At 39.6% G+C, this 14124-nt stretch overlaps 1 protein-coding gene across 1 annotated transcript in view; it reads right to left on the reverse strand.

Annotated features, from left to right (window-relative positions):
* Positions 1–14124, reverse strand: part of LOC127577468 (polycystic kidney disease protein 1-like 2) — a 60969-nt gene that overhangs the window by 39057 nt on the left and 7788 nt on the right. The window contains exons 4-10 of the mRNA XM_052028693.1: positions 7354–7385; positions 6553–6757; positions 6319–6350; positions 5269–5400; positions 4454–4630; positions 2259–2386; positions 87–213 (exon numbers count right to left, since the gene is read on the reverse strand). Coding sequence (XP_051884653.1) covers positions 87–213; positions 2259–2386; positions 4454–4630; positions 5269–5400; positions 6319–6350; positions 6553–6757; positions 7354–7385 — 833 coding nt within the window. The remainder of the gene's footprint in view (positions 1–86; positions 214–2258; positions 2387–4453; positions 4631–5268; positions 5401–6318; positions 6351–6552; positions 6758–7353; positions 7386–14124) is intronic.

A 14124-nucleotide genomic window follows, 5' to 3' on the forward strand; every position in this document is an offset into this window, starting at 1 on the left:
ACAGTTTCTGTGCCATCTATCCCATTTAATCCTATATGTAATGAATCTGCAGGACGTTATGCTCAGAAGAAAAAGCAATTACTCACCTTGATTTGAATTGAAGAATCTGCATCAATGATGTGCTTTATAGCATTTTGAGAGGGAAAGGTGAAGCTTACACGGCCGGGTTCTGGGGTAGAAACTGTGTTACTCGGTAGGTCAACTGATCTGTTCCTGTAATGAAACATGCATTACCTTCCAGTGCTAATATGCGAGTTATACATTAATACTCTGCATGTTGACAGAGAAATTACATATTGGGGCAGATCTTCATTTGCCCTGAGATCCCCAGTTGCCTGCACCCTGGACCACATGGTTTCATCCATCGTCCTGATGCAGCCTTGCACTGGGAAGCCTGTTCCCAACACAGCACCAAGGCCTGGGGCAGCTCAGCACCTCTCTTGGCGTAAGGGCACAGAGAGGGAACAGCTTTGAAGGTCAGAGAAGTACCTGTCCCAGGTGCGCTGCCCGTCAAACCTACCATTCAAATTGAACATTTGTGAAAGTCTAGCTTCACAAACATTCAAAATCACTCAGGACTTATTAAGAAATAAAAATATCATTTAAAAAATTAAAATTAGGAAAAAACATAGGTAAACGACCAAAACACACACACTCAAGACCAACTAAACTAGCTTAATTAAATCAAATAAAAATTTTCACCTACTTTTCTCCCACTCAGTTCATTGGGTCTATTGTACTAGTGCCAGGTTAAGCCGGAACAGGTTCAGTGTAAGTTATCACTGTCCTTATAGACTCCTCAAGTTGTCCACTAGCACTGAAGAGGTTCCCAAGGCTTGCACCCAATTGAGCAGCAGGCAGCCCTGCAGCCTCTAATCAGGAACAGCCCAGTTACTGTCTTAACTGCTGGCAGATCCACATGAATTTCAGCAGAAGACTAACTTCATGTTATTCCAAGATCACTTTCAGTGCAATAAGTTTTCATATTGCAATGCTGGATTGGAATCTTTCCAAGCTTAATCCCATTATTATTCAGACCTTGCCCATGGTAGTAACTCCCCCCCAACCCAGTGATCACAGCCCCTTGCTCCCTCACTCCAATCACCCCAGCCTCACCCCACATCTCTGAGCTCCTTCATCTTCAAATCATTGACGCATCAAATTCCCTGAAATTCCTCTTCATCCCCAAAACAATTGCCCTGGTTTCCAAACATGGTGCTGATATCCACCCCAGTGGGAATCCCCCCACAACTTTGTCCCAACCATGGTCCTCCAATCTAGAGCCTTATGCCCAGTCTGGGCCTCTAGTGAAACACTCCCCAGCATCATGGCCCCATCCCTCTCTCTCCCCTGACCTGCCTTCAGTCCCAAACACAGAACTTTATGAAATGGTTGCTGGCACACTGGACAATGATGTTACTTCACGCTGTTAAAGAGGTTACTTCACACTGTTAAAGCAACTCCACTTTAAGGCAATTGTTGACCACTGCCTTTAAGTGGAGTCGCGAGCAAGGTTCCACCTGCCTAACTCAGAGATGAGAGTGTTTCTATCTGAGACATAGCTGGAACCCCAACTTGGAAAAGGGTGGAAAAGGACAGATTCGCTTGATATCCAAACCAGCATGTATTCCTTAGCCAACATCACCAAAAGCAGATGAATCAGTCCCCTTTCTCAATGTTATTTTTGGGAACTTGCTGTTTGATTACCAGAATACCTTAATGGTTACACTTCAAAACCTTAATGTATTTGGGAGTTATGACAAATATAAAAATGTTTGTTTTCTACTTAAAATAGTACAAATAGAATCAGGTTCCATGTTCAGTGGAGAAAGGGAATGTGACAAAACTTAAGACATCCTACTCACTGTATTGTCACACAATTACATTGAGATTAAGTGTAATTAAAATCAAATATGTATAGTACTTATGTAGAAAGGAACCATTTTCAATGACTGGGAAAGTACCAGCATCCTAGAAAGCAGGAAGAATCCATACAAAAACATAATTTCAATTTACTTTGGCATTTTTTTTTAGAATGTTCTATCCACCAGTTTAATTGACATTATCCTTTCTGTTTTAAATAGTTTAATACCTCAATTAAAATTAAAACTAAAAGATATCAGCTTTAAATCTTTGTCAGTAGCCTTTCCTACAAAAGAACAACAAAGCTTCCAAATTTAAGAGTCATCAAAAATTGCCCCCAAAATGTTAGTTTTGTTTTAAGACTTTAGTCTTCAGTAGCAATATTAATGCATTACCTGCTCAAGTACATGCTAAGTTTCAGTCCTTGCATCGTAACCGGTTTATCTCCTTCCTTTATTGTGGCTAATAATACATCTTGTATTTTCTCCAGCGACTGCATCAGATTGCTTGTCATTTTCATCATCTAATGAAAGGACAGTAAGCATCATTTCTTCTAGCTTTTTCAGGACATTATTCTTCTTCATTTCAAGTTATCTCTCTCAATTTGGAAGAGTCCATGAGAAGATTATTTCCCTCCCTACAACAATGATAATGCAGAACATAGAACAATACAGCACAGGAACAGGTCCTTCTACCCAGGATGTCTGTGCTGACCATAATGCCAAATTAAACTAATCCCATCTGCCTGCACATAGTTTATATCTTTCTTTTCCCTCCCTGTTCATGTGCTAAAGTGTTGGAGGATTGCAAATGTTACACCTAGGTTGAAAAATTACTTAAAAATAAACCCATTACATCTTCAATGTGAAGTATTAACTAAGTTTATCTTTCCACAGATGCTGTCAGACCTGTTGAGTGTTTCCAGTACTTTCTAATTTCCAGCATCTACAGTTTTTTGATTTTCAGTTCAATCTCACTGAAGGGGAAGCTGCAATAGATGATAAGCAGGGGAGACATTATTAGTCATTTGAATAAGTATAGATTATAAAGCAAAAGCCATAGATAAATTCATGGCAATTTATGCATAACTAATGGATTTGAGAAGGTTCATGAAGGCAAGCAATGATGTGCACATGAACATTCAAAAGCCATTTGATAACTGCCACAAAATAAGCTTATATAGAAAATTGAAGCTTGTGAAATATAAGGAGGCATTGACAACATGGATCCAAAATTAACAAAGGACAGAACAAGTGTATCATGGTTATGGTTGCACTTTGGGCTGGAGGAAGATATGCACTGGTATTTCCCCAGGGATTATTGGTTTTCTTTGCATGTATTAGTCGGTGTATATAGGACGTACAAGGTACCCCTTTAGAATCTGCTGATGACACAAAACATGGAAGAATAACAAATAGGGGAAGATAGTGATAACGAACAAGGCTGATAAAATTTAACACAAAGAAATACAAAGTGCTGCATTTGATTGGAAGAACAAAGGCTATCATATAAACAATATAATTCTGAAGGGTTGTGAGGGTGGAGCAATCTGGGGGTTTATGTGCACAAGCTGTTAACGATGGCAGAACAGGATGAGAAAGCAACGATAAAAGTATATGGGAATGTGTACTTTATGAACAGAGGCATAAGATACAAATGAAGTTATGAAATACAAATTCAGCTATACTAGAGTACTGCATATGCTTCTGCTCACCTTGATAAAGGAAGGACTAGAGTGGGTACGGAAGTGATTTTGTAAAATGGTCACAGAGATCAGTTCTGTGAGTTGCTTGAAAAAGCTTGGATTGCTCTCCTTGGATCAGTAAAGCTTCAGAGGGGATTTGTTAATGTTCAAAATCATAAAAAGCCTGGACTGGGTCAATGAAGAGAAACTGACTCAATTGATAAAGGAGACTAAAACCAGAAGCCATAGATTTATAGTGACTGGCAAGAACCAAGGGTGAATGAAGAAAAACTTTTCACACTGTAAGTTCATTTGAAATTCACTGCCCATAAGGGTGATGGAAGCCGATTCAATGGTCACTTTCAACAGGGAATTGGAGGGTTTAATTCGGTCTGATTTAACTGCAAATATACTTTATCATAAGGTTGCCAAATTTAATTCATGAGCTTCCCACAAGCAATATCACTCTAGACAATCCCAAACACTTTTCTCCCATTAAAGTCCAGATAGCTCCTGTGTACAGTGGAATGGTGTTGTGACATAAATGATTTTTGTGGAACAGATAGTATTTGGAAGGATTGCATGGTGCAATCTCTAGAACAAAAAACACTTAATGAGTTACTCTGCAAATTACACTTTACCTTTTAGTTATGGTACTTAAAATTTGTAATGCTTTTTGAATAATCCACGCTGACATCATAAAGAGCAAAGCAGATATGTATTATCAATTGCACTTTCACAAATATTGGTCTCTGCTTTTCAAAAATAGTTCATTCTGTAGCGTATTCTGAGATATTTTAATGTGAAACAAAAGAACTATAAAATACAAGTTACATCTATTAGCTATATGCATTGCCCAATCGAATCTTATTCCGTGTCTTCAGTTATACACAGTGATAGTTTTACCATGTCCCTTGTGTTGGTGGTTGCCGCAGGTTCTGACTGCATTGCTTCTAACATTTGATCCACTGTATGAAACAAAGAACTGGCGACCAAGTTTACTTTTTCGGAAGAGTTATGAGCTTTATCTTGTAGGTGCAGCAACTGCATACTCAGGAAGAGAAGCACTTCACTGGCTTTTACCTACAGGGAAAGTTGAAGAGTCCAAATGAATAAAATGAAATAAGAAAAAAGTCATGCCAAATAAATATTTTGATCATGTTCTCCTTTTATTTTCCAAGCTAATGGCTGATATTTTGGAAATTTACACAGTTTTCACTCCAGGGACTTGTATTTTACCTGATTACCCGAGCACTGATCAGCACTGTATGTGTGCCATGAGGGTTCCTAATATTTTATTGAAACTAAAGAAATTGCTTGCTCAAACACTGCACACTTCAAAGTCATTTGATTCTGTAACATTGTTAAAGGCTGATTGATTCCACAGAAAAAAACAGGTATTATCTTTTTTTTGGGGGGGGGGCAGGGTGGGAAAGGGAATATATTTTGGATCCTGAGAACCAATTATTGTTAAATGTGATTTTGTGTTGCAGCCTGCTCACTAAGGATAGGGTAGAGGCTTTACCTCAAGGTATTCACAGCAGCTGGGCTTGTACAGGATCTTCTGTTACATCCATTTTTCTTTGACCAAGCTTTTACAAAATGCATAATTTACATGAGGCACAAGGCAACTGTGTACCTTTAATTCAGGTGGGCTATTTCACTTAATATGTATTCCTATTTAAATTCTGTTATTTACAACAAATACACTGCATCCTTACTTGAACTGTTAATGTCAGATTACTGCTGGTTTTCATCAGTCGATCTAGAAATGCCGACACCTCTTCCACTTTTATCAAATCATCCACACTTCTCAATATGCAGTAGAAATACAGCATTGCCTTTTCTGTCAGCTTGTCAAGATCCAAGTGAGTGCAAGAGAAACAACAGATTCATGAGAAATCACGTCATCTTGCCTAGGTTTCTACCATTTCTCCAATTCCCTTGTTATTGCTACTATTTATTTGGAGGCGGAGTGAGCAAATAACATTCTACTGCTAGCTCCATGATGCTGCAGGAACTCAGCAGGCCAGGCAGCATCCGTGGAGAAAAGCAGGCAGTCAACGTTTCAGGTCAGAACCATTCTTCAGTCCTGAACGGTCCTGACCTGAAACACTGACTGCCTGCTTTTCTCCACGGATGCTGCCTGGCCTGCTGAGTTCTTCCAGCATCAATGCGTTTTTCATCTAGATTCCAGCATCTGCAGTCCTTTGTTTCTCTACTGCCAGCTCTCTCTGTGCCCCACATCATCATGTGTGTGAACTGCAAGTGTCCTTGTCCATGGCTGTGCAAGTATTTCAACATTGATTGAGAGACAAACCTCATCACAGCCACACAGCTCATGTTGAGATTTTTGTTATGCAGTTTACTTTATTTATATTGAGACACTAATTTAGAAGCAACATTACAATTAATGTGCAAGCCCACAAGTTGCAATGAATTCAGCCTTGGACATTATTTTCAGTTTGCCACCTATTCCAATCAGTCAGGGAGGAGAGGCTGAGCCAGCTGAGAACACACGAGGTACAGCTTCCTCCTGCTAGGAGGATGTTTGTTTTGAAACAATATTGCCTCCACAAATGCTAAAGATATGATCTCTAAAGTGGGTTTGTTGCCTCTTCTACTTTACAGTTTTCACTGCCAAATTCAGTGATGGTGTTAGTGGCTGATTTTGTGACTTAAGTCTGTTGCATAGTCAGCAGAATTTCTGGTCTGGCCCACCACAGTGCAAGTAATTGAATAGTGCACAGCAATGAATTTAAACAGCTTACCTTATATGGACTTTGCTCCCTTATGGTTGAACCTGTAAAAGTAAACAAGCATTAAAAAAATAAACAATGAACCAAAATATTAAGTGTGAATAAGATGAAGAGATCCAATGGATAGGAATTCACTGTATACAAGCTGCCCCTGTGGAATACTTCCTTTAGTTGCAGCAAATGTCATTGAAATATCTGCACATGAGGAATCATTTAAGGTAGGCAGAATTGTTTGGATAGAAATACCTGTAGGAAATGGCCTTGAAGAGGAAAAGTGTGAAACTGTTTGAATGGAATTACTTGCAGGCGATGGCCTTGCAGGGTAAAATTTTTTACTGAATGAAGGTGATGGATAAATGGTATTGGCGATAGATTCTGATGGGAAGTTTCTCTCCGTTTGAGATGATGGACGTATATTTTCTTCTTGCTCGTTGTCTTTATGTCTCTTTTGCTGTGAGAAAAGAAAAATCAGAAATATTTATTTGCTGACAAGGGAAGAAATGCACAAAAAGCTAAACACACATGATCAGAATATCATTTGATATCTATGATTTCTGTTTATCATTTATTTATGCACCCCACAACAGCAAAGAATAGATCAGCTAAAATGAACAAATTTGTAATTTAAAATTTGATCTTCTAAAGCAGAGTTTTGAGAGGGTTAGGTAACTAAGCAAGTACTTAACTTATGACACTTATATAATAGAAGGGTCTCAGAAGGCCCTTTAATCAATACATTGTTTGTTTTCAGATTTATTTTATTATTGACTCATTTTAATAAATCTTTGATAGAGAAACATCTGGAATTTGGACAACTGGCTTCCCACCCACTTCTTCCAGACTAGGGACAAAACCTGGAGGGGCTTTAACCTTCCTTTTCCCACTGTCAGTAAGGGTGCTCAGTCGAAGTAGGCTATACTACATGACTTACAGGTAAGGAACGCATTTCAAAGTTTCAGTGACCCAATTCAATTCAGACATTAACACTGCATCTGGAGGAAATTCCAGCTTTGTGTAAGTGCACGGCCATGAATTAAAACAACTTACCTTAATTGGACTTTGCTCCCTTATGATTGAACCTGTAGAAGTTAACAGAAACATTAAAAATAAATAATGAGCCAAAATATTATCTTTAAAAATAACAGAAAGAACTTGTCTTAGTTCTTCTTCTTATTCATTTAAAGAATGTGGATGTCACTGGCAAGGTCAGCATTTATTGCCCATCCATAACTATCTTGTGAAGCTGGTGGTCAATCACCTACTTCAACAGCTGCAGTCCAGGTGAAGGTCATTTCACAATGTTATTGGGCAGGGTTGCCAGGATTTAGGGCAGGCTACAATGAAGGAATTGCAATATACTTCCAAGCTCATGGTACAATCTGGAGGGGAACCTACAGGTGGTGATGTTCCAATATGCCTGCTGCCTTGTTCTTGTTGGTGATAAGAGTTGGCAGGTTTGGAAGGTGCTGTCAGAAAAGTATAGGCAAGTTACTGCAGTGCATTTTGTGAATGGGATATAGTATACCCATGGTGAGCTAGTGGTGGAAGGAGTGAATGTTTGGGTTGGTGGACAGGGTGCCAAACAGGCTGCTTCATCCTGGATGTCAAGCTCTTGCGTACCTATGCAGCTGCCCTCATGGGGCACTTTCTATCCCATGGAAATAAAGATGATAGAAATCTGAAATAAAACAGGAAATGCTGAAGATACTCAGTGGGTCAGACAGCACCCATGGAGAGAGAAATATAATTAACATTTGGTCCTCAATTTTTTTCCCCTCTTTACAGAATCTGTTTGACCTGAGTATTTTGTAGGATAATATGCCTTTATTCTACCACACACCTTGTGCCGTGTAAATGGTGGAAATGCTTGAGAATCGGGAGGGAGTTATTTGGCACAGGGTAAGCAGTATCCATTCTGCTTGTGACTAATCCAAGTGAGTTTCCGGCCAGTGGTTGATGATGGGGACTTGGCAATGGTAATGCCACTGAATCTCTAGGGTAGGTAATCTGATTTACTCTGGTGGGAGCCAGTTATTGTCTGGTATTTTCATGGCATGAACTTCACTTGCCACCTATCAACCTATGCCTAAATACATCTTGCTGCCTGTAGGCATGAACAGCTTCATATTCTGATAAATTACAAGTGGAAATGACCATCTGTAATCATCAATGAACATCTTCATTTCTGAACATATGATGAAAAAATACTACTGATGCCACAGTTATTTGGACCTTGGTCACCACCCTTTGTATGAGGCACAACTTCAAACAGTGGATGTTTTCCCTGATGCTCTTCAAATTAATTTTTTTTTTACACAATGTCTCCTTAATGCTACACTCAGTTGAATGCTATCTTGATCGCACCCATGTTCCCCTCTCCTCTGATGCTTCCTCACCCTGTTGAGCATTTCTAGCATTTTCTACTTTTAGATTTAATTTCCTGCATTTGCAGCATCTTGCCTGTCCAGCTCCAACAACACTCAAGAAGCTCAACAGCACCAAGGAAAAAGCATTCGTCAGCCACCATTTCACCAGCTCAGTGTGTGCTCTCCTTGGTCTAGGTTTGGACCAATTCAAAATGAGATCTGGACTTGAGTGGCCGGGGTGAAATATAAACTGAGCATCAGTTTACACTGAATAGGTGCTGCATGATAGCAATTGGTTGATTTTCCTTGATTCTGACCGCACTACAAATTTAGATACGGTGCACACATATTTTAGATGCACCAATAATCAGACTTGGAGGGTTGCAGGGATGTAGGAGATAGCATAGGAATGTAGGAAGAGCAAGGCCATGGACTGATTTGAAAGCAAACACAAAGTTTTTAAAATTTGAGCTATTGCTTAACCGGGGGCAAACGTGGACCCACAAGTATAGGGTGATAGGTAAATGGGAGTTAGCGCAAGTTAGGATATGGGCACACAGAGTTTTAGATGAACTTCAGTTTTTGGAGGGTATAAGATAGGATTCGGCAAGGATAAATGATACATGGACCAAGTCAAGGTGCTGAGATTTACCCTTAATCCCATGCACCCATTCTTTATCTTTGTTCTTCCAGTTGGTGGAAGTCAACTTGCTGTAATCTGAAGATATCAAGCCTTCTGGAGTGTTATTTTACCTGGACACATCCAGGTAAATGGCAAATATCCCATCACACCTCTGACATGAACCACTAAGAAGATTTCTCCCTCATGATGTTTTCACAAGAGTCCTGCCAGCCTTCTATCTACATCTGAATGCCTCAACGCCACATTGATATTTGCATACACAGTATCTTTAGTCCAGAAGATAATATCATGGCACTTACCAGCAGATCATCAACTTGTATCAGATTAGTAACTTCTAAACCGATAAGTGGCTCCAGTAAATGAATGGTGATATTCTGGGATGCCAGTTTCAATGCCAAGGTATTCAAATCATGAATAATCAATTAATGTGTATCTGATCTAGTACAGTCTGCCAACTGAGATAATTCCTGGCTGCACAGTGGACATGTGGAGTTTGATATTTCCTATTTATAGAACAGATTGGCACTTGAGAAACTTTGTTTACTAATATTTCAAGATTCAACTGAATTCTTCAAATAGCCAGTAAGGGGAATCACACATTGGGATTCAGTTCTGTGGTGCTGGCATTTTAACTGTAATAATGATGCACTCTATAGAATTAACTGTGGCCAATCACATTTAATATTAAATAGATCAAGAATGCTTAAAAGGCCAATAAGAAGAGCTTTGGAGGAGACCCTGATACAGAGTAAAGATGCAGGGAATAAACCAGGAAATTTGGAACTAGATTCCAAAAAACACGAAAAACTTGGAGTTACTGGGAACATTAGACAACATGGGTGATGACTAAGTAGGAAATAAATTTAAAATTCTGATCTTTGCTTTCAAATCTTCAATGGCCTTGTCCCTCTTTGTCTCTGCAGCCTCCACAATCATTTTACTCCAAATAACCACCACTCATTTTGAGTCCAATTAATTTATCCTTTACCATGAGAACATAAGTAGCAGGAGTAGGTCAATCAGCCCCTCAAGCCTACTCCACCGTTCAAGCTCTCCCCACACCCCTTGATTCCTTTGTAGTCCAAACCTCTATCAATATTCTTCTTGAATTTATTCAGTTAACTCTGTCCTCTTATCCTTAACCAATAAAAGGTTTCATATGGAAGTGGATGTTTTTTTGAGATCCTCGCTGACCTGGAAGTGATATTACCCAATGATGCATTAATGATTTGGAATTGGGAACTGGATGAATGATTTCAAAATATGTGGATGGAACCAATTTGGAGGCATAGTAAACCTGAAGAATGAAGAATGCAACAAAGCACAAAAAGACATCAGTAAACTTACAGAATGGACAACTGGCAGATGAAATTCAAAATTATCTGAACTACCACGTCTTTGCTTTGACTACATTGCACTAAAACAACAATTTGCATTTATATTGCAAATGATCCAAGACCATTCACAGCAACAAATTTAAATGGAATTTAACACTAGTCAACACAAAATGGTGATGGACAAAATAACTTGAGCTTCAATTTTAGATTTTAAGAAGCATTTTAAAGGAGGCAGAGATATTTAGGGAGGAAGTTCCAGAGATTAGGGCCTGGACAGTTGACATCAGAAATGCCAGTCATGGAGCCATTTAAAGTCTGGGATCGGAGGCCAGAAAAGGCACAGTACAGAATTTGTAAAGTCCTCTAGGAATTGAGGAGGCTGCAGAGATAGGAAGGAAAAGGCCATGGAGAGACTTAAAAACAAAAATTAGAACTCTAAGTCTGTGATGTGGCCAAAACAGGAGGCAATGTAGTTCAACCTGTATTTAAGAATGAGAAAGTAATAGAAGGATGCTTGAATATGGTTAGATGGTGAGAGATCGAAGGACGATTGTGTGAACCATTAATACCAGTGCTGACCCTTTAGGCCAAACTGTCTACGTGCTATGAACTTATTATAGCTTAATAAAGCCAGCATGCTTCAACACTTCAAAGAACACATAATCAAACTTGAAATTACTCTTCAGACAGAACGAGATCCTAATTATTCCTATGATTTATTTACCTTTAAATAACCTAGGCTTTCTGCAGAATAGAGCCAAACAACTGCTACTTTCAGGAAACTTATTGCAGCGGCCTCCAGTTTACCTGTGGACTTTGCACATTCAGATCACTTTGACACAGAGTGAAACAGATGGAGCTCTCAAGGAAAAATGGCTGATTAAATGCTTAATTGTGACAAATGGCCCCCACATCTGTAAACAATGGTACAGGAGAACAGATGTTCTTAATAAACCCCTTTTGTATTATCAATTTGAAAATGTGCTTTTTTTAAACTAAAGCAGTTACCTTAAATGAATAGGAAGGAAAGTTTATGAACATCATATGCTTGGATGCTTAATTAGTCTTTCAAACAGGGGATTCTCCAGTTACCATCCCCTATTTATAAATTATGTGTTTAATGCTTCTATTCTTTTGTAAGTGGCATTGAATTGTATTGTCATTCAATTTTCATTTAATTTAGGAAACATTCTTTGGCCATTGTTCACAATGAATCATTTAAATACATCCTAGTGACCCAATAAAATGAATGTTTATTTATAAAGTATAATATTAAATGTGTACTTCATCAGGTTCTGTGGAGCCTTTGTGGTTTTTTTCTATCCTGTGTTATTTATTCAATTTACTTTTGAATGGCAATATTATTTAAACGATTTGCTCAATATTATGCAATAATTTCTAAGAAACTAAATGATACAGATGTTTTTTTCATTAGCTTGGACTATATTGATACTAATCTCTTCACTGCAATGCTCCTGCTTGAGTTGTCAAAGCAAGTGAGTATTTAAAAAGGTACTTGGACAGGTACATGGATAGGAAAGGTTTAGAGGGATATGGGCCAATGTGGGCAAATGGGACAAGCTTAGATGGGAATCTTGGTCAGCATGGACCAGTTGGGCCAAAGGGCCCGTTTCCGTGCTGTATTACTCCATGACTCCAAATTCCTATTCACTCATCACCAGAACCAGAAATGTTCAGTAATAACGTCTGAAGTGCCATGATTTGTACCAGAAGTAATGGCAACCAATTTCTACTCCAAGGGACAAAATAAAATCAGATGTGTACTGCTGAAGAAAACAGTACTATCAACCAGAACTTCCAGGCCTGCCTCTCCAGAATTTAGTCAACTACCCAAGTATCAATGGCAAATTTTGTTTGATAATGATCCATCAATTTGGGAATTTTGTTGTATTACAGCGGTTGTATAATTAGTTACAGGTTGTCATTATAGTTGCAGTTATTGTTGGCAGCTGGATAAGTACCCTACTCCCACTCTAACCTTTGATTAAGTAACTGTTCCGTGAGTGACCCAGGGTAACGTGATCAGTGAAATGCTCTGTCAGAAGACTCTGTTCTGATGAACAGTCGCTGACCTGAACTTCATTTCTCTTTTCACAGATCCTGCCTAATCTGCTGAGTATACCCAGCACTTTCTGTTTTTACTTGTTCACATTAGCTGTCAAAGGAGATTACTGAGATTCTAACTCGCAGAAAGCGTCTGGCCCAGGCTTGTCCTCAGACCCTGCGTGGATCAGCTGGAGGGAATATTTGCAGACATTTTTAACCTCTCCCTATTCTAATCTGAAGTTCACACCTGCTTTACTACTACTATCATCCTGGTGCCAAAGAAAAATGAGGTAACGTGCCTTAATGACTACCGCCTGGTGGCTCTGACGTCCACCATCATGAACGCTTCAAGAGGCTAGTCATGGCACACATTAACTCCAGCCTCCCAGACAACCTCAACCCACAGCAATTCGCCTACTGCCGAAATGGCAGGTGCCACCTCCCTGGCCCCACATCCATCTCTGGAGCACCTGCATAACAAAGACACTATTTATTATAGCTCTACCGTCAATACCATAATACCAAACAAACTCATCTCCAAACTCCTAGACCTAGGATTCAGCACCTCACTTTGTAACTGGATCTTTGATTTCAAGCATGACTATCCTCAACATTGGTGCCCCACAAGGCTGCATCTTCAGCCCCTTACTTAACTCCCTACACATTCACAACTGTGTGGCCAGATTCAGTTCTAACTCCATCTACAAGTTTGCAGGTGACACCACTGCAGTGGGCCATATCTCAAACAACAATGAAATGAAGGAGATAGAGAGCCTAGTGGCATAGTATCAAGACAGCAACCTTTCTCTCATTGTCAGCAAAAGAGCTGGTCAGTGACTTCAGGAAGGGGGCAGAGTACGCACCCTGTATGCATCAATGGTGCTGAGGTGGCGATACTTGAGGGCCTCAAGTTCCTAGATGTAAATATCTTGGCCATAGCTTGTCCTAGTCCAACCATGTAGACACTATGGCCAAGAAAGCACACCAGCACCTCTACTTAGTCAGAAAGCTAAGGAAATTCAGCGCGTCCCATTGACCCTCACCAATTTTTACAATGCACCATAGAAAGCATCCTATCCGGACGCATCACAGTTTAGTATGCCAACTGCCCTGCCCAAGACCACAAGAAATTGCAGAGAGTTGTGGACACAGCTCAGTCCATCATGAAAACCAGCCTCCCCTCCATTGACACTGCCTACACTTCCCGTTGCCTCAGAGAAGCAGCCAAGATAATGAAAAGACCCCTCCCACCCCAGACGTTCTTTCTTCTCCCTCCTTTCTTTGGGCAGAAGAAACAAAAGCTTGAAAACAGGCACCACCAGACTCAAGGACAGCTTTCATAAGACTATTGAATGGACCTCATATGATAAAGATGCACTCTTGATTTCTCAATCTACCTCTTCGC

Source organism: Pristis pectinata, chromosome 13 (assembly GCF_009764475.1).
Source record: "Pristis pectinata isolate sPriPec2 chromosome 13, sPriPec2.1.pri, whole genome shotgun sequence".
In the NCBI taxonomy this organism is placed as follows: domain Eukaryota; kingdom Metazoa; phylum Chordata; class Chondrichthyes; order Rhinopristiformes; family Pristidae; genus Pristis; species Pristis pectinata.